We start from the raw sequence: 24,612 nt of genomic DNA, 5'->3' as shown, positions 1-24,612 counted from the left end.
CCACACTGCAGGAAACTAAATACTAAGGTCAGCCAGTGGAAGCCCTTGGCAATCTATGGCAAAGTGAGTTCAATTTCTAATTCTGTCCTCCACTGTCTTTGGTGGTAGTGACAGGGTCTGCATGCCAAGTCCAGGATGGGTCCTGTCCCAGTTTCTCTGTATGTCTGAAAACCCCTCTGGAGCAAATCAGCTCCAAACTCAAGCAAACTCATTGTGCTGAAGACCTATCATGAGGAAAATGCAGGGAATATGTATGATGGGGAAGGGGAAACTCTTGGGCTTGGAGATCTTCTCAAAATATGTTTGGGCTTTAAAAACTAATACTAGAAGCTTTTATCCGTATCATTTTAACTCAGGGGATTTTCTTTTTGTAAGAATGAAGAAACAGGAATTGGTTAAGTGAGAGAAAAAAATAGACAAAGCAGAAAAGTAATGGCTGTGTTTTAAAGGTAGAAGTCTGTGTTCTTTATGAAGACAGAAGAATTCTCCTGAAAGAGAACAGGCATAATTGGGGCTGAGTGCCTGCTTCTTTTGTGCCTGTTGCTGAAGACAGCAAGTTCTTTGACACAGAGCAGCCAAGAACACAATTTGTATCCATATGTCTACATATGTGCCTACCTGTCAATCTGTGATCTATCTATCTATCTATCTATCTATCTATCTATCTATCTATCTACCTACCTACCTGTAATTCCTCTTACCTCCTCACTCTGCTTGTACAAATATCCTAAATGCCTGAATTCTCTGCATTTTTTGGTCAGAGATACCATGTGCTTAGAGAAAACCTAAGAAAAAGAAATGATGTCATCTCTCATGCCTTCATCTTATCAGAGCTGAGGGGCGTGTTCTGTGTTGTGCATCATTGTGCAGGGAAGAAAATGCTGTGTGCAGAGTGTGTGTGTGTAGAGTCAGGCTTGCCCAGGCAAGCACCTCTCTCAGTCATGCACATCACACCCTGTGATGTTAACAGGGTGGGAGGGAATTCCTTTCACTTGTGAGTGTGTCAGCTGAGTGGGCGAGGTAGTATCAGCACTGCTAGATTAGGCTCCTGCTCTAAGCAACTTCTGCACAGTAAAGTTTTGGGTGTGAGTCCACTTTGTGTTCTAGCACAGAAACAGATGCAATACTTACCTAGATGACATTGCCATGGGTCAGGGCTTGGTGTTCACCTTGAAAAAAACCTAGTATTTGAGCAAGAGCCAGGACTAATGCCTTCAGTATAAAATGTTCCTGCACTGGAATAAAAATGGCTGGCAACTCCCTGTATATTTTTAAAGTTTCCAGAAATAGATCTAAGTCACAGGCAAAAATGAATGGAGCTGAGGCTTAAATGGAAAGAATTGGTAAAGGGTCATTTGTCTGAAATGGTTAGCTCTGAGATCATCTTCCACATTACATGCCACTACCTGGAAACATGGGCAAGCTTTCTTTTCTCTTTTTATGGCTTTCTGAGCCCTATTTTCCTATGCATTGATTCACTTGACCAAGTTTCAGTACAGTGGGGAGAACTGACTTAATAATAGTGTTAAGACAGAGAACCCCACCCCTGCTCTGATTCTGCTCTGTAGGAGCTGGAATTCCTGGAGCACAGAGTCAGACTTGGAGCCCTGGAGAAGCAGAAGAAAGATTATAAGCAGTTGCTCTGTGTGTGAGGGAGAGAAGGTTTTAAAATCACAATGTCAGGTGAGAGAGAAGGTCAGGGGTAGAGTGGGAGTAGGGGCTGACTGGAGAGTTAAACTTCTGGAGAGGTGCACTCCTCTGTTTCAGGAGGAATTTGATGTTAATCAGTGAAGCCTTAATGCATGGGTGAGCCTAGGGCATTTTGTAGAGGGGACAAGGAGAATTTTGAAGGCAGCTCCAAAACTGCAGTTTGGTGCTAATCCCACCCATGTCTCCCAGGCATAGCCTGGGGCTGAAGCTGCTATTCTGACTGCATTTGAGACTGTCTTCCTTGGAGGTTACTGTCCCCACAGAGGTGCCAGTTAATCTGCATGTCCCCTTGCTTTCTAACTTCTGTCACCCTGATTTAAATCTATCTTGCTAAAAATGTTTGAACAGGTTCTATAGACACACAAGCAAGTCTGGATCATTTGGACAGGTAAACATGCCTGCATTAACAAGTAGTGTGGTGTAGTAAGAGCAGATATGGGAAACAAAAGAGCTTCTGCTGACTAACATTAACACTAAATGTGCTTCACAGTGAGATTATTTTGGAGTTGCTCTGTTCTGATTCAATTAACTGGATGTTTGCCAACAGCTGGAGGTACACTCCAGCTGATAATACACTAGGGCCACATGATAGATACAATCCTGGGGCACATCCAAAAGGAATTCTGTTCACCAGGTATGAGACTGCACCATGATGGGAAACAAAGTGGACTGAATCAGAAAATTAGCTTCCAAACCAAACTCCTGGTCTGAATTAAAAATCTAATGTAAATGTGACTTGCTCATGCAGCTGGTGGCTGAGAAGCTGATCTTTCCCAGGAGACCTAAAGGGTAATGATGATGGGGGTGTGTGAGAAGTTTTTAAGAACTATTTGTCCACTGGTACAGGGTGTATGTCTCTGTGTGCAAAGTGAAAATGTCAGATACATGACCCTGACACCCCAGCTGTTCTCAACACCTATGCACATGAGCACATGGACACTTTCCAAGTAGAGTGGCATATTTTAGACCATTACTGTGCCTGATGACACAAAGTACTAAGATATGGAGAATGGGACTCCATATTAATTTGCATCTGTTCTACAGCTTCACAGCTGGTGGGATTTGAACCAGACTGTTGTGCAGTTTTTCCTTTTTAATGTGTCACAGAGCCTGGACAAGAGAAACAGCTGTTGCTCTTGCCCTGCTCTCTGCCTCTGGCTCTTCAGTGCTCTGAGGTACTTGAACTGTAACACCACAAAAGACTTTAAAAATAAACTCTTTGCATTGACAGCTCAAAAAAAAATATCCAGGAAACTAGTCTCTTAAATTAAGAATTGAGATAATATGTAGAGGTATTTATTTATAAAGTATTAATATAAAATACAGAATTTGCACTGTTGCCTGAAGCCTTAACATGACTAAGTTGTCAGTCCCCTCTGAGATAGCAAATCTTATTATATTACTTTCATAGCTAGTCAAAAGGAATATAAAACTATCCAGTCACCCACTGGCACAGCTTGTAGGACCAAGGAGAGCTATCTGCTAGTGTCTGTTTCTAATCTAGAGGACACTACTCCTTCCACTGCCTCCTGTCATAACTGGATTTTGATTGCAGCTGGATGTTCCTGCTATTACAGCTCATTGAAAGTGTTGGTGGCCCACGTGCCTTTGGGAGAGGTTTAATTTTAAATAGTGAAACTGCATGACCTGAAAATCCCTCTCAAAAGTGGCTTCTTGCTCAACAACACTCCATTTGGTCCTTCTTTGGCTCTTTTCACTACCTAGGAATGATTCTATATACAATTACTCCTGGTTATTAAATATTGACACCTTCAGAAAACCCCAGTGTAAGTGGATGCCTTTCATATAGATTCATGTGCAGTAGTCACCTGTATCAGAACCATCTGGAGCCTGGTACTCAGCCCCAGAGGGATGAGAATGGCCACTCCCATTCTCTGGCAGGCATGGAAGGAAGAGCCTGGTGGCTTTTGTTACAGCCTCCAAGTTCCCAATCTCTGAGTCAGAAAGGCAGTGGCCCTACATGGTCATCACACCAGTACCATCATCTTGGCTCCATACCAGCCATCTGAGGAGGCAGAGCAGGAGAGAGGGGGAAGAGAGGAGAAAACTCCCACAGAGCCTGTTTCTTTGGGGCACTGAAACTGTGGAGATCTTGTGAAGACTCCAAATCACCTCCCTTTCTGCAGCAAAACTATTAGTACTGCATGCAAACTCTTGGTGGTCTGAGCCCTATTGAATTAAAAAATTGTTTGATTTTATGTCTACAAACTTGGAATGGTCCTGTTAAGAAAGAAGATGAATGAGCATCAGATTTTGTTGGATTTTGGAGATTTAGATGGTTCTTTTCCATCACGGAAATTTTTTTCTAATTGGGTTTTTTCCATCTGGTTTCTTAGAGTGATGCTTTGCTGGTCAAGACAGGTTTGGTGGATGTCCCACAGGTTTTGTAGGCTGCCTGTTGAGGAATACATTTAGTGCAGGTAGCTCAGTGTGCAGGCTCCAGAGCAGGCTGAGGATTGAGCTCTGGGACAGGAGGTCATGGACTGGCACTGGCCCTTTGCACAGGGGCACGAGGACCTGTGGTGCCAGCCAGGTGACCAGACACTCAGAGGCACAGCAGGAGCCCATGACTCAGAAGATCCCAGCACAGACTGTGAGGATGTAAAAGCGCAGGGAGTCCTTTGTTCATGGTCCCTCCCTGGAGGCACCAGGACAAACTGTGATTCTGTTGCTGCACTGTGATAAAATTACTTTAAAGAACCAGAAGCCTGAAACTCTGCTATGGGAAGCCTGTGGTCAAGCTGATAGGGAAAACTTGTCTGAATGTCTGAGAGTGGGGTGTGTGGGGAGTCAAGTGGAGCCATTTCCAGGTCACTGGAGCTGCCTGGTGAGAAGGGGCTTTGGTCCCAGCAGAAAAACCTCTGGTGGTGGGAGTGTATCTGCCAGAGTGGCTGTTGAATGGTCAGATGTGGGAGTTCCCTTAACATGCCTCAAGGGGATAAAATGCAATGGGTAATGTAGGTTTTTTACCATTTGTTTCCAGTATGTTTTTAGCTGACCGAGATTACTGTAAATGCTTAATTGACTCTGAGAAATACATATGAGTAAGCATGTTTCCTTTTGGATACACATCACACCACCAAACCTACCAGAATAAATACTAGTGGAGTTACTTTTTAGATGAGATACATTATTCTAAAACTGAAAGCCCTAACTTGATTCTTCCATCACCCACAGGAATAATTATTCTTTACTGTTTTGAGGTGGAACAGAGCAGTGGGATTTACTCCACCTCCTTGCTGAAAGGAGAAGATGCCAGTATCTGTCTCCAAACCCCACATTGTTCCAATTCTGCACAGATTCAAGAGCATTTCTACATCAGTACCTTTCACACAAACTGGCAAAGCATATTCCCATTGATTGTTGTGTCCTTCCTAGTGATGTTATCTGTTATTTGGAGTAAAGTCCCAGAATATCCATTAGATTTCCCTGGTTCCCCACATTGCTGCAAACAGTACAAGATGTAGGAAGAGAGAGCATTTGTTCCCATATGGTACAAACAATATAAAATTGAAGATGAGACAATTCTAGCAGATGGGCTCTTCTTACTATTTTTTTTTTTTCATATGATGATTACATTCATTGCACACCTTTGGTCTGATTTGAAACCCTCCTCTTTAGCCTCCCCCTGCACAAACAGCATATTCCCAGCACATCCCCAGATATACAGGAAGAGATGAGTGATGTGGGCCATACAGTGAGTCATTGTTCCTAGTAAATCCTTCTCCATGTTTCTTGCAGGGCTGTCACTGCCAGTGAGGGATTTATGTGCTGGAGGGAATGAGGAACTAGGGCTTTACAAAGCACCTGGCAGACACAAATCCATGGGATTTCCAGGCAGTTTCTGCTATTTCTGCCCTTGTGAATGGACAAGACAGGAGCTGGGACTATATACTTTAATGAGTTCCTTTTCTTGAGGTGGAAAGGGGATCAGATAAATGGGCTCACAAGTCCAGTGGCCCCATCACCTTCTGCCCTGTGAGATCTCAGAACCAGGGCTACTGTGTGTTGAAGATGCAGTTCTCATACTATGGTAACAATTTCATTCTGTCCCTTCCTTTACTTATGTGAATCAAACTAAATTTCAGCCCTCTGAAATACACCACTAGTATGAAACACCTTTGACTTCTATCCTCTGTCCAAGGCATGCAAAGGGAAGCTCATGTTACTCCTCATTAGTCAAAAACCTAGATGCTGATGAAACAGCCCCTTGTTTGGTGCTCATGCTAAATAATCCTGATATGTCAGCCCAAATAATTTATGTGTTCTTTCTGCTTAAAAGAAGCTACTACAAAAGGCTTGATGAAAATAAAACTGAGACAATAAATCCCCAGTGAAATGCCAGACCTCTTCCCAGGAGAATGCTTAATGTCATCCTGGTCTAATCTAATTCTGAAATACTTTAATATTATTTGGGATCTGAGCAGTCTGGAACTAACAGCATTTTTGAGGCCCTGGGTAATGTTACTCATTTTTCCAGCCTCCTGCAAGGGGGAGTTTTAATCAGCTGATACTTTTACCCCTTGGAATTTCATCCTGAAGTCAGTGGGAGATGTAACCCCTGCCTGCAATTCTCACGGGATCTGCTGATATGATTGTTCTCACACATGGCCAGGTAGGGAGGGTTCAGCAAAAGTCTGCAGGATGACACCATTTCTCCTCAGCAGCTGATAAAGGAGAGGTCTGTGGGGCAGGTCAGGTCTTGGTGCAGCAACTCCACTGCAGGAATTCATCATGGAACTGTGGCTGGAGCACCATGAGCTTCAAATTTCAGGTGTCTTGTTCTCCATCTCAACAGTGAAGGGGAAGGGGAAAAGAAGAAGCAGGAGAGGAAGTGAAGTATAAAGACTCATGTGCCTGTCACAGGGTACTCTTGTCTTTCCAAGTGGCATGAATGGTACTTTGTTTGGCTATTGATATGAATAATATGGAAGAAGGACAAGAGAAGTGGTTGGGGTGAGAAACAAGTGTATGTAAAGCTGAAGCTTTGTCTTGGCCCTTCAGACTGTTTGGGACTGTTTGACACAGGGTTTATGACTTGCTGTGGGCATGGCCAATGCCTGGCACACTGTAAACGAGAATACAGTTGCTTTGGATCTGACTGTTTCACTGGCATGGGGATTCATTTGCCTCATTTGCACTCCTGTTATTAGCACAGCGAAGAAAATCTTAGGTCCCTGGATGTTAAACTATGGCCCCTTAAATTTGTCAAGGAAATAGCTAGACTTTTATCATCCAAAGTTTTATCATCTTTGCAAAAACAGATTAGTGGAATTCTCCAAACAGTTATCTAAGTCTTATGAAGGAATGTTGATATAGAAGAATTGGGATCTCCTCATCATATATGTTGCTAGCATAAAATAAGTATCCATAGGGTCTCTTGAATTTAGGGAGAAAACTCACACCTGACATTTCTGCATCCAAACCTGGCATAAAATCACAAGCAAGTGACTTAATTATTCTGTTTGTCTTCTGTCAGTGCCTGTTTCTGTAGGAAATAAGTGCAACTCTTTCATGGACCAGTCTTGTTTGACCTAGTCTAAGAAAGTCTCAATATAAAAAGGAGACAGAAAAGGAAGAAAACTTTGTAAAACAGCCTCTTAGGTACCCTGCAACTTTTTGTGCAGAAAAGTTACACCAGTTTACATCAATCCAATTATACTCATGTTTTTTCCTATGTAGCATAGAGATTCTACCTTAAGTGAAACTTGCATTTCAGCTGAAGCAAACAAAGTGCCTGGACCGTGTTTCCATCTCCTGCCAGACAAAAATGTTTGATTTGACAAGAAGACACTAAGTCAAGAAAAAAAAATAAAAATGTTCCTATTTTCTTTAAAAATAAGATATTACATTTATTTAATTTCCTTCTTCTGGACACTGTTAACTTTAAAAAGAATGACTGCTAGTTTCCTGGGAGAAAATAGGACTTAAGTTGGTGTATGAAACGAGATGAGATGTCTTCTTTGAAAATGGTGAACATTGATTCCCCCCATCAGTGTTGCAGAGCAGAGATGGCAGGAGAAGCTTTGGTGGGTTGCCTGCCACTGGTCCTCTGCTGTTTTCATCCTTCAATTTGATTGCTCATTTATCGTGTGTGATTATGGGTGTGGCCTTGGAGAAGCCTTCAAGACCAGATGTGCCTTGCCAAGCTTCAAGGAGCCACAGTCCCTTGGGCTTTTGAAGCACCTGGAACTTGAGAGGGAAGATGTGCACCAATGTCTTGACAAATAATTCAATGGGTGCAGGTATGGGTGTTAAAGTCTTTGAAATGGGTCTTAATACCTCTGCTAACTTTGGGCAGTAGGTTTGTTGCAGATCCTGGACAGTTTGGCTCCTGGTACAGTCAAGTGGATCTGCACAAGCTTGAGTTTCTCAATTTTGAGGTAAAATTACAGGTTCAAGGCAAGAATATGCAGTAGGCTATACCTTCCTAGTACCTTGGCCAATGGGGAAAGGAAGGGGCAAAGTGCAGCAGGGAGTTTAGGATGAAAGGAGGCTGTGCCCTCCAAAACATAGAGAGAAAAAGCCCTGGGGAAGCGTGTGTGTGCCAATGCAATCTCCTCTTTTATTTAAATAAAGTTGCAAGACTCTTCTGTCTCTTTCATGGTCACTGACTTTTCATAGCGCGATTTTCCACAGAAGCTGGAAGTGTGCTGTTTAGTCGATGGCTGTGAAAACCCTGTACAGAACAGCCCGCTGACACCACGGCCCGAGGAGCACCTGTGTGCACACTGCTCCGGCTGCACGAGAGACACGAGGGTTGCTCCCAGGCCGGCGCAATCGCCGACAAAACAGCATTATTTTCTTTATCAAGTACCACAAGTCGCAGTGACGCTGATCCGCGCACAGCTCCCGCGGCCGGGGCTGTCTGGGCGCGGGTTTACGGGGCTCGGCTGTTGTCCCGGTGGGAGCCCCGCGGCCGCGCCCTCCGGGGCAGCTCCGGCTCGGCCTCCCGGGGCGGGGGCGCCGCGGCTCCAGCCCCGCTCGGAGGCGGCCGGGCGGGGCCGGGCGGGGCCTGGCGGGCGGAGAGGCGCGGCGCGGAGTCCCGTTAGAAGCAGCGCGGAGCCCGTGCGGATCCCCAGCGGCGCAGCAGGAGCGACGGCCGTGCCCAGCCCGCCGGGAAGATGCCGAAAACGGTGGGTGCAGAACGGCGGCCCCGCCGCGGGGGCCGGGCGGGCGCGGCCTGGGGGCTCCTCCCGCCTGGGCTCGGCTGCGGTGAGGGGCGCGAAGGAGTCCCGGGCAGCGGAGCCTCCAGCCCGCCCCTCCATCTTGCGCTCGCCCGCCCGAGGGGCCGGGTCGGAGCCGCGCCGTTCCGCGCCGTTCCGCGGGGTCCCGGCGCGGCGGGGCCGCCTCTCCGCCCTAAAATGTCCGGCGGCGCCGGCCGCGTGTGCCCGGCCGCGGGGGGAGCGCGCCCAGCGGGGCGCGGCCTCCGGGCGCTGCCATGGCCGCCTCGTGCGCTCCCGGCCGCCGCAGATCGGGGTTTTCTCAACTTGCGATTGCTCGCTTTGGGTTGCCAGGGAACCTTGTCCCAGCTTGACTCGAGGCATTTCTTGGCTAAAGAGGGTTTAGTACTTTAGAAAGTCTAGTCAAGTCCGTACTTGACTCTCCCCGCAGCGGGAGTTCGGTGACTAATGAGGAGCATGGGGTTTTTCCATTTAATTTCTCTTGGTTGGAGTAAAAGAATTGGTCCCAGCCCTTCATTGATAAAACAGGAAGGAGCAGGCTGGAAGTCTCTGGATGTTTCCGTACTGGAGTGATCTGAAATGGCCTAAGAAAATCTAATGTTTAAGCTAAGAGTCTGGTTTACATGAAGGAGAGGGGGGAAAAAAATTCCAAACAGGAACTCACCTCTATGCAAATATAAGTTGAAATGAAATCCACTGTGATTTTCTTTTCTTTTAGTAGCTTAATTTTTTTACTTTAGATATTGAATGCCTGTTTGATTGACAGCTACTTTTCCTGGTGTCTTAAATGCCATCTCTGATAGCATGGATACCTAGATGATGGTTATTCTTTAAACATCAACATCTTAAAGGATGCCAAACTTCAGCCACTCCAAGGTTAAGACAGTATTTTCTTAAGCTTTAGAAAGGCCTTCCATCAAATATTAGTGATGATTAGTGAAGATTTACTTACTAAAATAACTAAAATACAGGCAACAAGTTCAGTTGGATTAACAGAAATAATACAAGTTAGGGGGCTTCTGTGTAAAATGCAGTTGAGACCTTTTAGCCAGAGGGTTTACAGTCGCGATGAGTGACTTTTTTTAGTGTGGCTCGGCCAAGAAATCCCGAACGAGAGGCTTGTAGGGCGGGGTTCCAGCAGCAGGCTGAATCTGAGCGCTGGCTGCGAGGTGCTCATTGCAGCCTCTGCAGACACACCCTGGCTGGATTCACCTCCTCAGCCTGCTGCTCTCTGGTTTTGACAGAGCAGCTCTGGTTATGACAGAGCAGCTCTGCTTTTGGAGCTTTTAAAAACTGGAGCAGAGAGAGAAATGCCAGTGTTTTGGTGTAATTCTTTCTATTGCAAACTGAAGGTTCTACAGAAAGTGGTTCCAGTGTCTGTGCCTGTTGCAGTACAGAGCTGCAGGCCTGCTGCTGTATCAACCTTTGGTTTCCTGCCCCATCTGCTCTAGTTACAGACCCAACTGAAATAATATTTGAAACATTATTTCTTGATCTTTGGTTTGCAGGAACAGGATATGCTGGCATAACTGTGTAATCAGTTCTTCATGTGAAATAAACATGACTACTAGTGTGCTAGCTTAAGATTTGTTAATAGCTGCTTAATTAACAAAACAGTAAAATGCAAGAGACTTTCCTCAAGAAAAAATATCAAGGTCAAATGTGGGTGAAACCTGGGCAGTTAGATGTAGGTTTATGTGGGCTTCATCACAAAAATAAATCCATTGTGAAGAAGACAGATGGAGGAAATGTTCTAGGGAACAGTTCTGGCTGGGCAGGAAAAGCATTTGTGTCAAAACTACTTGGTTGGTAACTCTTATCATTCATCTCACCAGGCTTACAGAAACATGCTGCTGCGTGGCCTAAGCAGCAAAACCTGTTGAGTTCTGAGTCTCTACACCTCCTCAAGCTAGGCTAAATGTTAGCACATGTAGCTGGAGATTTCCATTTTGTTATGTGAGGTTTGCTATGAGTGACACTAGGCTGTGTAGCACTATTAATAAGAATCCAAGATTAACTCTGGTAACCTTTGAACTAGTGCACATGATTTGCTGTTGTGACATGTAATGGGGGGTTTGGTTGCTGGAGGCTTTGTAGGCTGTGTAGAAAGTCCATCATGCATTGGCCTGCTGATCCTGCCATGCCCTCAACAGCAAATCTTCAGTGTTTTATCTGGTGATACAACTCTGGAAAATTTGTGAAGTGTGAACAGTTAGAGCAGAGATCAAAAAGGGCATATAATTTCTCCCTTGCTTTGTATTGCAGAGGGTGGAAGTAGTTGAGGGCTAAAAATGAGCCATTGTCAAGCTCTGAAAAGTGTCTCCTCCAGTTGTGAGCAATCTGTTTATTTGAGTAGGCTCTGATCTCTCCCTGACTGATGGGGACAAGGCTGTTGTTTTAGGATTCATTGACTATTTTGCCTTTGCAGGTGCTTACCCTGGCTTTGTGAAACACGAGCATTCATCATATGTGAGGTGTGCACTCAACAGCCCTGTCATTAGGACTTGGGCAGTTCTGTTTTAGATAACATAAATAATAGGTCTTTACTGACTGTAGAGAAAAGATTTTAACCAAAGCTAGTCTTTTGAACACAGAAAGTTTTAAGAAGTAATAAGGGAAAAGGTACCAGTCCAAACTTTATTATACCTTAGTTTGAAGCTGAGTGTAGCAATAGTTATTAGGATGTTTAGGGACCCTGTCTGTAGTGTGAATTGATGGTCCTAATTCCCAGAGGAACCTGAAAGGTCCTAGAAGCTTTGTTTCTGTTTCTCTTTGAAACTTCGAGGTTCTGGTTAGAAAAAAAAATTAACTGGGGTTGCTACTTGGTACCAAGTGCTGTGACAAGATGGCAACTGTGAGCAGAATGCTACACTTGTTTGGGTGATAATTTTTCTTCTTTTTTTTTTTTTTCCCCTTATGTGGAATTTCCTTGATGTCTTGAAGGGGGAAGGGATAGTGATGAAAACTGTGACTTTAATAGATGGACACTTCTCTCCTGATCCTATTGTACTATGAAGGAACTCTAGAAGCATTCTAGATGCCTCCTATCTTATTTCATGACTCTTTGGTGCTCTCTCTTCCTTTTCTCACCCAGTATAACTTGGGAAGCCTGGTGACACTGATCCAAGTTTGACATGTGTGCTGACTTGTTGGGCAAGCTCAATCCATTATATGTTTCTTCTAATGCCATCAGATGTGTGACTTGCTATAAAGAGCTGTGTTTGAATGCTCCCAAAGACCTTTCTTTACACAGAAGTGTTTCCCCTATTGGTGATTATCAGATGACTTGTACTTCAGAAGCAGCAATAGCTAAAACATGCTGCATTTGCAGTGGAACCAGGTAAACTACTGAAACTGGTAAGCAGTGAATTATCTGTAGCTTTATACCTACCATAGCATTTTGCAAAACAGGAAAGGCCTTTACACCCTAGCTTGTATTGTATTCAGCTTGGTTCCTAGGTTCTGCAAGAATAGCAAGGTTTTACTTCATATCAGATGAAGCAATTAAGCCTGACAGTGAGAAAAATCTTCTGTTTGGTACTTTTAGGCATTCTATATTAAAGTTAAACAGGGGTTTTAAAGTACACCATTGATGATAAACAAGTATGCACTTTGTTTTTACATACTGGTAAAATCTTCCTTTCTCTTCTTATGGCAAGCCCTGTGCCTGACTGGACAAAACCCATCAGTGGTAGTGGTTTTACACTGTTGTGAGCAAGAACTGTTCCAAGTGCCTGATCTGAATTGGTGGTCATGATCCAGTTCATAAAACTTCAAGGTGATGGTGTTGCATCTAAGAGTGCTTATCAGACAAGAGGTTTTAGAAGATAAATGTCTTAGTTGAATCCTTTATTTAATTTTTGCTCTCTTGGTTTGTTGCCCAAGGCAGCTGAGCAAGAAGCAGGTTGGTGAGGTGCACGTAATAAAAGGGGCCCAAGGAGAGTTTTAGGTCTGCTGCTTCTGGTATAAGAATCCTATGGGGAACAGGATGTCTCCTATCAGGGGTTCATCATCACTTGATTCTTGCAAATATCCTGTCACCATAACAAGCAGCATCTTTTTTAAACCTTCAGGACATTGCAACCCTTCCCTTGGGGTGGTTCTACCTTGTCTGATTAGTCATCCCTGAAATTTAATTACAATTCTTGCTTTTCTCATGAGGATGGTTCATCAGATGTCTCAATATGGACTCCTTCCTTTTGAAAGGAAATGGCATCTCTACCTCTAGAGGAAATTTGCTTCAGACAGGACATTATATATAAGACAAAACTCTCCTCGAAAAGCTCACTAAGTCCCTTATAGCTGCTTAAAAGACAGCTGAACTGAAACTGAAGAATTGCAATACCTTGTGCTTGTGACCCTGGGTGTGCCTGGCCCGGTCCCTGCTGATCAATGGCTGCTCTCAGAGCAGCCCCTCTTCCTCCAGAGAGGTGGCTCTGGCTCTGCTCCAGGCTATGAAGGAAACTGACTAAAAGCTTCCTCTGGCTGCGTCATCTCCTGGACTCTTTCCTGGCTCGGTGCAGCTCAAGCAACCTTATTTGGCTGACTTCACTTTTTTTTTTTTTTTAAATTTTTTTTTCCCCCTTCTGTGCAGCAAGAGGGCCTCCCTGAATTTGCACAATAAAGCTGTTATCTGTGCTTAATCACTGTTCTGAGAACTACAATGGGGTTTGTTTGAAAAGAGCTCCAAGATTTCAGCCTCTCGGATCTCTGTGATTCCCGTGTCCCGTTTCCCTTTTCTGTTTGCTAAGTGATTATACCAGAAAGCAGCTCCTCTGCTGCTGTAGTCACACTATTGGAAAAGAGGAAATCTCTACCCAGGAATAATCCAGGGCAATTAACTGATGTAAATTAAGAGCAATAGTAAGCAGCCAGTTAATTGCTTGCTTTTCCCTAGGGGTATTGGGGAACAGCAGGTATTTGCATAGTGCTGCCAATAATACTGAATTAAGAGTTTGTTTTTATCCCATCTGAAACTTCCAAACTAGGCTGAAGTCTCTAGGTTGATGGAAGGCTACTCTTTCAAGCACATCTTTGTAACATTCCTGTAGCTGTTTCTAGGTGAAACATTTAAGTGTTTTGGAAGTTGTGGGCATAAACCCACCCTTCTGAGTCCAGTAGCTAATCCTGACTCCTAAGGTAATGTTTAAAGCAAAATCTTGGTGGGGAGGTGGGAAGAGACAGTCAATGTGACAGGCTTGGTGGTTATAAGACCACAGGATCATCTACAACTGTTTGGGGGTTTAGAACCTGAAATTGCAGAGATTTGGGGCTTATATTGACAAGAGGCAATTATGGCTGCAGCAACTGTGACTATCAATAGGTAGGTGATGTAGTGCTGCTTCCTTCCTGTGCAGCTGTGGAAGGATATATTCAATTCCATGGATGTGTGATCCTCCAGTGCACTAGTGGGGCAGTCAGAAACTCCTCATCTTTGTATAGCAGCTTGTTGAACCTATATGGGGAAAAAAACACCCTTTGAAGATGTTTTTAAAGGCATGACTCCTGCAGAATGCTTTTTCCTGATTGTTCTAACATCTCTGAACTGCAATAGTTGTTCTGAGGAACCTATTGAAAGATACAAAGTGTGAATGAAAGAATGTTGTTCAGTTCTCATCCTATTGCCAGGCTAAGGAATAGAGCACTTGGCCATGCTGGGCCTCTTTCCCTTTGGCTCTTGCTGGTTGATGAATAGCTATGGACAAGGGCACAGGAATGCTCCTAAAGGAGGAATGAATGAAAAAGCTCTGAATCTGATCAGCTCTGTAGAGAAATGTGTAATTAGGCAAGAATGAGGTGATTGACTAGGAGAGGGAAGAGCCACTCCTTTCTCTGCCAGCTGTGATTGTGTAGAGTAAAATGAAATCTCAGAAGAATTCAGAAAGGATACCTGAAGCAGTGAATCATGCCATGGTATCCATGGTCCAGACTGGGCTGTAATCTTGCAAATTTCTAGTTCCTTTGTCAGCTTGTTTATTCCCTAGAGAAGGCTACTCAGGAGACAGAATTTTACTATCCTGGAGTGTGAATATTGTAAAAATTCGTTTGTTTTATTTTTTGTCTTTTCTTTGATGGGGGCTGTGGGGCTGTTGAATTGATACTGGAGAATTTTGCATGCAACATATTGAAGAACTGTTATTCTGTTATTGTATGCCTTCCTATGTTCTTGAGGTATAATCATAGAATCAGTTTGGTTGGAAAAGACCTTTGAATCCAGCTGTAAAATGATGGTTTTCTGTTTGTCTGTTTATGACTGATTTCTACTGTTCTCCTTATCAGGAGCCTTATCAGACCCTTATCAGAGCATTTTTTTCTTCTCTTGATTGGGAATCTAGGTATGGTGGTAAAGTGACTTAGTACAGGAAAAACCTGCCATTGCAATCTGATCAATCACTTAGTTATTGGATTTAATAAATGTATTTGGTTTTATATAACATAGGCTAATAAAGCATAGAATTCTAGGCAACTAATGGAATTCTGGCTAACTTTTTCCTTCTGTTAGCTTTTGAACTTTACTGTACAATTGGAAAGCTATGGGAAGGAAAAACTTAGCCTGAAATTCCATTGTGCTTGGTTACAGTGCAAAAATTGAGCTGCCTGAGAAATTATTAGGATGAAGTGTCAGAATGCTTGATATCTTCCACCTTCCAGAGGTGTGGCTTTTCATTCATAATGTCTCTAAGAATATAAAGATGGCATAGATTTTATTTTTGCAATTCACTTTTCCAGAACAGTGTACTCGGAGGGAAAAAGAAAATTAAATTCATCAATATGCTAAATATCTTTTCAGGCAGTTTTCTGGATGGACAAAAGGGATTTGGTTGTGTATATTTTTCTTTGTTAAAATCCAGAACTTGATACCTTCCTGACAATTGTAGTCTATAGGACTTGCAGAATGTCAGCAAGTAGTTCTGAAGGCACATTGTAAGAAATAAGGCAGTTCCACTGCTGACAAATTCAAGCAATATCAGGTTGCCCAGAAAAAAAGTGTTAATGCAAAACCCACACAATACTTGGTGGTCCAATACATCTTATATGGAAACAATCCTGTTAGTCAGAAATGATAGAGGATAAGGATTTGCTTGCAGATAATTATGTAGACACTTTAATAAAGATAATCTATTTGGAATGGCTGTTTTTGATGCTACCCCTGGGTGTTTTGCCCACTTGTCTACAAGTGCACAGTGCTGGTTCCTCTTGAGCCAGCACTCTCAGATCCCTTTCTGCAGGGCTGCTCTCCTGCCACTCCTCTCCCACTGCCTGGTATTACTCTGCTCCACGTGCAGAATCTGGCATTAGTTATTTTTACATTTTATGTCACTGATCAATCATACTCTGAGTTATCTAGACACCTTTCCAAAACCTTGTGTCCCTTGAGAGAGTCAACAGCACACCCAGTGCTGGCATTGTCAATACCTTTGCTAATGGTGCATTCAGCTCCTGCAATCCAAATCATTGATAAAAACACTGAGCCACACTGGCCCTGTTGTGGGGAGCATCACTGGGACTGACACAGCCACTGCCCCATTCCCTGCAGCCCTCTGAGCCCTGCTGCCCTGCTTCTTCACCCAGCACACTTTGAGCTTCCTTATCTTGCAGCTTGTCCAGAAGGATGCTGTGAGAAACAGTATCAAAAGCTTTACTAAAATACTGTAAAACTATATCCACCACTTTTTCCTCATCCATTGAGTGGGTGACCTTATTGTAGAAGGATACCAAATTAATTGTGGCTTTCCCTTCATGATCCCACGTTGGCTGTGCCTGATGATTGCAGTCTTTTAAATACTTTAAGGTCCTTTAAATGCCTTTCAGTAGCACCCAGTAACTTGGTTAATTAAATTACTCTCTGACTGCTAAGACAGATCTTAGAGAAAGCAAAATTTCCTGGAAAGCTGGGAGGATTGAGAGAAACATTGTAGCTTATAGTGCAGCTGAGACAATAGAATACTCAGTGTCTAAGCAATAAAACCATGCAACATTGTGACATGTTTGGTTTGGTGTTTATGGTTTGTGTGTGTTTTGTTTTGTTTTTAAAATCAGCAAAGTTATCCTTTATGGGTGTCACATAGAGGAACCTATGAATACAATGAGTAATATAATCTAAGATTTGACAGCACTCATTAATGGAGACACTGCACAGCAGGCATAATATGTGTATCTTAATATTAAGGAACCATAAAACAGCACTTGAAAAAGTGACTGAATCCAGTGTCTGTCCATGTACAGTGTTCTGTGGCTACAGTTACCCTCCTACAGTGAAAAATCAGGATCTGTGCTTGCCTGAAGTTGAGAAACTTGGCTTTTTCTGTTATTGAAAATGTGCTGTTTGAACAACTGAGTTTTTGTTGCATTGCCTGTAATTTTCACTAAGGCACACTCAACATGTGAATTTGTTTGCATTGTTGAAATACTGGAAGCAGAGAGCAGTAAAATGATTATGTTCTATCACTTCTCTATTCACAATCCCATAGACAACCAGGAGCTGCTCTTTGAACTCTTAGACATGACTGCTCATTTTCTGAGCTGCCTCAAAAACTCTTTAAGATTACTGGTAATTTGAACAGTGGGGTCAGAAAAGACTAGTGCTACTAAAAATGTCAGGAAGCTCCAAGTCCATGGCTGGGACTGTGGAAAGCTTGAATTGTTATTATCACTAAGCCAAGAAAACATTTTGATAAGTGATGCCTTAGTCCAGCCTCTAGCTCCATTGTGCTGATTTTGTTACAGAGCTGGACTGGAACTTTTCTTTGCTGTAATACTGAGGTGACATAGTTTCTTTGTTGCTATGCTAGTCCTTCACTTTAAAAAATTTCAAGGAACCCCTCTTACCTGAAGCTGATATTGAACAAACCCAAGTATTGACTTAATATTTTTTTTGTTTGTTCAAAACTGCACCTGAAATTGATAGTATTCTGATCCAGCCATGACAAGGAAGCAGCAGATTTCTGAAAGTTACTTTTCTTATTCTATTTGTAGTGTCTTGTTGCTGCATGTGTTGGGCTTTGTGAAATCTGTAGCCACTAATGTCTTCTGCACTCTATACCTGGTGTTTTCTGTTGACAGCCATACATGCAGAAGTGAAAATCTCAAAAAACCCCCAACTTAGGTTTTTTTTTTTTCCTTTATCTTGCTCTGTGGTTTGTTATTAACATGTCAAATTGACGAGTGACTGTAAGAGGCAATGCAATCTATTATGCTCAGTTTGAATAGTACAAATCCAGCAGTTTAGGGTAGAGATCTTTTTTTTGAAAGGGGTTCCAAGGCAGCATCTTTAGCTGTAAGAATGTATCAGTGTAGTAGAGTTGTCTTGAATCTACCAAAAGACAGAGCAGATAGAAGGACTAAGTAACTTCCAAATCACTTAAAGATCAGACCAATCTGAACAGTACTTGCTTCAGCATCATGCACAGGAAATACAGTGCTATCTTAGTGTTTGTTCTGACAAATACCTGGTAATCAAGTAAAAATCTGACAGAAGGCTGTCCTGCTCCTTTGCTGCTTCAGGTTCTGACAGATTTATTAAATAAACTTTGTTCCTTGCTCTGTCCTTGGTTCACCTCTGTGCAAAGTCTCTTCTGTCCCTAAGCACCAATGTATCTTAGAGGTGCCCAGCCTCTTCTTCCATGGCTAAGTTTTGAATGTGTTTAATACTTCAAAAAAATGCTTGGTGAGTGTCTCTTTATTTTTTTTTTTTCCTCTATAGAACATCTTGGACCAGGTGCTGCATTGCTCTGTCCTTTCAAGTTTTTTTTCTTGTCTTTTTACAAATAGCTTTGTGCAAATGCTCTGGACTCAAGTTTGGCATAATCTCCCATTAAATGCTTCTACCATATTCCAATGACAGCTTTGATTGGGCAGTGTTTGGAAGGATTTGAAAGTAATTGTGATCCAAGAGGATTCAGACAGTCTTGTAAACCAAGGGATTTTGCTGGTCTGCCATTCCCTTAGTGAAAGATGGATGAATGTGCTATCATTTTCTATAACCTGAGCAGGAGTAGTTAGCTGCTCTTGCTGCTCCCAGTGTTCTGGAGAAGTGCAGTTAGGGATGAGATATCTGCAGGCAGGAACATTGAAGGAGCCCCTGACTTTGGTCCAAGTTGAGTTCATGTCTGCCAGCCCTGTGCTGCTGTACCTTAGCACATGGAGAAACCTGAACACATAAAGCAACCCTACACAGCAGGTCTGGGTAAGAGCTAAACTCCAAAGGTGACTTCTGAATGTTCTTTGCAGAAGGCTTTCCCTGCCAGTCCCTAGTCTAGTGAGTTTTACTGCTTCATTTCTTAGGTTATATCTCCATGTATGTTGACATGGTCAGGAGATGCACTCAGCATCGACTGTTTCCTTTACTACTACCCAGCTGAGTTTCTCAGTTTTGACCTGCAGCTTTAGGAAGACCACTAACAGTTTGGCTTCTCTGCATGTTTGGCTGCATAAAGATGGTCCATAACATCTCTGTAGAGGAGAATCAAGGATCTAGATAGTGGAACTGCAGTTCATGTGAAGAAATTACTCTTGTTGAGTTGATACAATAAGTCTGTATATGTTCATAAGTCTTACTTGATCACTGACAATCCTGGGTATTCAGCTGTCTTCATCAGTGTATCTAGGTCTCAGGTGTTAGCTGAAGTTTATCAGGCTTTCTTTCTAAAATAGCCCCATTTCAAACATTGTTTTTTAAGGATTGCATGAATGTGAACCCAAGAGTGTGGATATAATTTAATCCTTGAATGAACTATATTAACTTGGTTGCTTCCTTGAGAGCTTTGATGGTTTGCTCCCACTGTAAAGTTTTGTTGTAAGTTCTGTTATGAGGTTCAACAGAAAATTGATTTAATGGCAATTACATATGTGGCTTGATAAATTTCACCAAGGTGTTGTATATCAGAGCTGCTGAAAGGGATAGAGGAGGAGTGCCTGGGAGTGAGGAGTAAGAGTGGTTCAATAGCTTGGTCCATCTTGTCCAGTTGACCCAAAAAGCCATCTTGACCTTTCTCTTCTGTGGCCTGTAACAGTGCCCCTGTGTAAATGTAGTGAACAAGACCAGTGAAATTATTCTGCTGGAGAAAATAACAGAAGAGTTATTTCCACCCTGATTCATCCTTTTGAATTCCTGCTTGTGGTGTAGTTGTGGAGTACAGGAATGAACCCAGGGAAGGGTGCAGGTTGTTCAGAATGGCTTCTCATGGTGGTGGATAGAGACACTGCATGTGCTGGCACTGCTCTCCTCTGCTCCTGTGCCCCTTCAGGAACCTCTTGGGATGTGAGATTCTGTGTCATGGTGATGTAGCTCCTCTCCTCTGTATTAGGAAAGCTCAAATGCTTTAACTAGATGGAGCTTAAAATAACAAAGAATACTTCAGCAATCACAAGCTGATCTTTTATAAACTGTGGATAGTCTCAACAGAACTATTTAAAATCTAAAGTAGGTTAGTGGTGAGGGAAGCAAATATGGGTGGGGAAACTGAATATTAAAAAGAAGTGTAGAACTGAGCCATTTAGGGGAAATCCTGTGTTTTAGGGAACTATGACCTAAATAGATATGAAAATGTAGCTAGCCTAAATGAGACCCTGTACTGAAAGGAAGTTGCAGGATTTGTCTAGCGTGCTGGAAATGATAAAGCTGAAAATCACAGGATGATGAAACAGCTTTAGCTCATACTTGACTGTGCATGTAGTTAAATTTGGAGGGATGGCTCATAGTCTGGGCAGTCAGATCCCACAGTAAGACTGTGTTCTAGCTCCTAGAAGTCTGGCCATTGTTCAGAGGTTCAGTGAGGGCTGTGAGCTGGCCAAGAACTTGATATGCCACACCCAGGCCATGCTCTGGGTGTCTAGAACAGGCAGCCCTGTGTTCAGCTCCCCTCTCTGTAACAGAGCTAAACTGCTAGGAGTCTCTTAGTTGAAGGACAGAGAGAAGCACGTGAAACAGATAAGCTTGCTCTGACTTTTTTATCTAAATGTGGGTCCTTTAGAAGGAAGAGCTTGGCCACAGCAGTTATCTTCATGCTTTTTTCCCTGTGGAAAGTGTCTTTAGTGATTAGCAGAGTGTTGGAGTGCAGCAATTTATTTGCTCTCAATTCCAAGGTACCTCTGAAGCTATTCTTAACTGCAAGTGAATTTAGATACCTTCACATAGGGACTGAGTATTTAGTCTATTAGCTCATGACTGTACATGTGATGCCTCAATGCAGGTCACACTTGTCTTGTTAGCATCCTGTCTTGATCTTGTTTTGAGCTCCTTCCAGCAAAGTAGGTGCTTGTGATTTTGGCAGACATTCACTGGATGCTACATTTGGAAAGCTCATTGGCTTCTTGGGAACATGTCTCAGCTCCCAGTCTTGACTGACAACCCCTCAAACTGGGTCTTTACAACCACTAAATGGTTCTGGGAAATTCTCTGCCCTTGGTTTGAGGGTGGAAGGGGAAGAACTGGTCTAAGGGCAGGCTAGAGTAGGGGAAAAGTTGCCTTCTAAAGAGCCTTCTCAGAAAATCTGAAGTACCTCTGGTGGTGGTAGGGAGTACAAGGATTGTTTTGCTGGTTGAGTGACTGCATTCACATCATAACACCTTTGTACAGTGTACAACATAAATGGGGTGGCACAAAGCACTTGTTTGTAACCTGTGAGTAGGATTGCCTGGGAGGAGCACACAGTAGTGTGAGGAATGTCACCCATGCCACTGCTGCCATTCAAACATACCCACTGCCTGCTAACTGCCCTCAGGTTAAGCTCTGACATGTGAAATATTACTGCCAACCCCACTGTTAGTGTGCAGAACCCATAATAGCTGTGTATATTTCTCCTGAGAAAAGCTCTTCTAACAGACACCAAAAAAAGGTGTTTACAGAACAAGCAACCTCCCAAAAACAAAACCCAAAGCTGCACAGATTGTGAAAGTTGAATAATGGCAACTGCACATTGCTAGATTTTGCTTCAAATTTTACCTCCTGATCCAGATGTTGCAGAAAAGGTTTCGGAGGTTTTCCCCGTGGTGTTTTAATTTCCTTCTGGGCTTTGACAAGTAAAGGATGTTCTCTCTAAGCAGCTCAAACAACAGGTACAAAAATAGTTATTCCAAGTTATTCTTCAAACTGACTCTAAAGAAACAGAAAATGGCAATGTTAATTACTTGGAACAGCTACAGGAAAGCCAAGGGAGGTGCATGAAGAACCTATTTATGGAAAAGGAAATGGCAAAAATAGAGGAATTGATCCATTGCACAAGGTTGGGAGTAAGTAGTGTAATAAGTGGCATACAAATATCTGGTCTTTACTGTAAATGTGGGGATCCACCCATGGCTGCTTCTGCTGGCTTAGTACTCTCATTTTACAACTCCCTTCCTCTAAGTGAAACTTGTTTGCCCTCTGGAGAGGATGATGGAAAGCTGCTAGGGTGTTCAAACACCATTGCTGGGAGGTGACTGGTTGAAAAGTAAGGAATTACATTTAAGTAGCTTTAACCTGGAGACATTATTAATGATTTTGGAAACCATGCTGTGTGGGTGGTAGGGGAATTTTAATAATAGCTTTGAGTTAATAACTTTGTAGTAGTCTTTGTAAAGTAAAACCTTCATTCCTGAAAAAGTTGCCTGCCCAAATCAGATCACTGATTCAATTGGGTAAGTGATAGCTCCAGAGTTCCAAAATGTGGAGTTCTCCAGCCCTGTGGAGTCAGCATTGGCACAGCCCTGGCTTTGTGCAGTGCACTTGCAAGTGTGTGCTCACTAATGAAGGAAGGTGTCTCCAGAGCAGTGAAACATTAATTGTGAGGAAGCTGCAAAGTTGGGGCAAAATGAGAGGGAAGGCATCAAAAGTAAGACAACTGCAAACAACAAACCCTTTGCATGAGGAGTAGGCTCTTCTGAAGTTTTCCTGTGAACTCTGTAAATGTGGTTTGAAGGAGATGTCCTTTTTTAGAGAAACTGTCCTTGATAATAAACAAAGTGATAATAAAATAAATCTGATTCTTCACTATTTGAGAGGAAAAAAAAAAGGAATCCATAGTTTATAGTTTATATAAGGGTGTCTGAAGTAGACTCCCTGACTTGATATAAAGAACTGATCTCTGTAATGATAAACATGTCCTGCTGCAAGGACCATCCCCTCCCAACCCACTTAGTGATCCTCTGCCCAGGCCTCTGAGTACCAGCTATCAATCACCTGTAAAGGAGGAATTAAACAGGAAGGTACCTGTGGCTTCTCACACTTGGTCTTGAGAACCACATAAGCAACAAAATACTGCTGAGTTGCTGTGCTCTGTAGGCATTGCCTTTTCAACAGCAGCAACTGCCTTCAACAGTTTCATTTTAAAATTATTTTAATTTTTATTTTTATATTATAAATAATAAATTTTGTTATATAAAATATAATATATTTTAATATGATAGATTATTAATTAATAAATAAAATGTTTAAAATATATTAAATATATATTTTAAATGGGAGTGTTCCTGATTACCATTTGCTGTATGGAAGAATTTTGTTTTCCATCTCATCACTGTGAGTTAAGCAGTGCAAATTAATTCAGTCAAACAAATACACCAGGGCTCTGACATTACAGTATGACAAGGTTTACATTAGAATAAATCACTTGGTTTCCTTTTTTGAAACTAACTGCTTTAGCATTATTTATTGTAGTAGATTTTTAGTTATGGACACATACACACAGAGAATATTCTGAATTTGAAGGGACCCACAAAGATCATCAAGTCCATCTCTCAGATGTATGATGTGTATAGGGATTGAAATGGCAGCTTTGGATGTTATTAGCACCATGCTCTAACCAACTGAGCTAACCTCATTAATCACCTCAGTCAGTTTTTTGTCTTTACCCTTTTCAAGAACAGGGTTAGGGTTCCAACCACTGGGTGCAATGACTGCTATAAATCTTGTCAGGAAACTCTTAGAGAAATGCAGTTGGAACGGGCACAGAATTGGCTTGTTTTGAACCCTCTAGTTAGGTAAAGCAGAAATATTCTGCTCTTCCAAGCTCCACACAGGAAAGCTTATCTTTTTTATGGCTGATGGGATGTAATTATGTTTCACCCCTCCCCAGTGTTTCAGTGCTATGAAGGTGAGTTTTGCTGGAAGCTGTGGGTAAGCACTGGCAGCATCCCTTGGTGTCTCTGCTGCAGTCAGGTATTAAATGCCACAGATGACACAGAGCCAGTCTGCCCAGACACTGCTGCTTCCATCCTTTCTTAGGTGCTGCTGCCTCCAGCCTTTCTCCATCCAGTTTTTGCAAGCAGACTTCTCAAAGCTGTGAACTTTCTTGGTCTTGCAGGCTGGTGCTCTGGCTGGCTTCCTCTTCCTGTCCTCAGCTGGCTCCTGAAGCTGTGTGGGTGCTGTGGTTTGCTACCCACATGAGCCATCTTGTCTTGCTGGGGACAAAGAGCAGTTGCTGCTGGTGGGGACACGGCTCTGGTGTGACTGTGCTCAGGTGTGGCTCCTCAGCAGCTTCTGAATGCAAGCTGCTTTGCTGCCCTGCTCCTTCACTAGGAAGGAAGGAGTAAGACCATGTGAGCACAAATTTAGTTAGATTTAGTCTGAATTCATCCCAAACCATGCTTGCTGTTGCTCACCAGAGATGTTTGTCAAGCTGGGTAATAGCAGCTGCTCCTTCACTGCTCTCTGTCTTCAGGCTCCATGCTAAAGTCACAGGGATGCTTTAAAAGTTGCATTCTTACTACAGGCTGTATT

General features: G+C 42.8%; 1 protein-coding gene across 1 annotated transcript in view; it reads left to right on the top strand.

The window, feature by feature from the left end:
* The first annotated feature begins 8,710 nt into the window (after positions 1–8,710).
* Positions 8,711–24,612, top strand: part of MSN (moesin) — a 40,167-nt gene continuing 24,265 nt past the window's right edge. The window contains exon 1 of the mRNA XM_079318904.1: positions 8,711–8,867. Coding sequence (XP_079175030.1) covers positions 8,856–8,867 — 12 coding nt within the window. The 5' untranslated portion in view covers positions 8,711–8,855. The remainder of the gene's footprint in view (positions 8,868–24,612) is intronic.

This window comes from Erithacus rubecula, assembly GCF_903797595.1.
Source record: "Erithacus rubecula genome assembly, chromosome: 15".
NCBI classification, from domain to species: Eukaryota; Metazoa; Chordata; class Aves; order Passeriformes; family Muscicapidae; genus Erithacus; species Erithacus rubecula.
The sequence above is the reverse complement of the archived record's forward strand: the minus strand, read 5'-3'. Positions and strand labels throughout refer to the sequence as shown.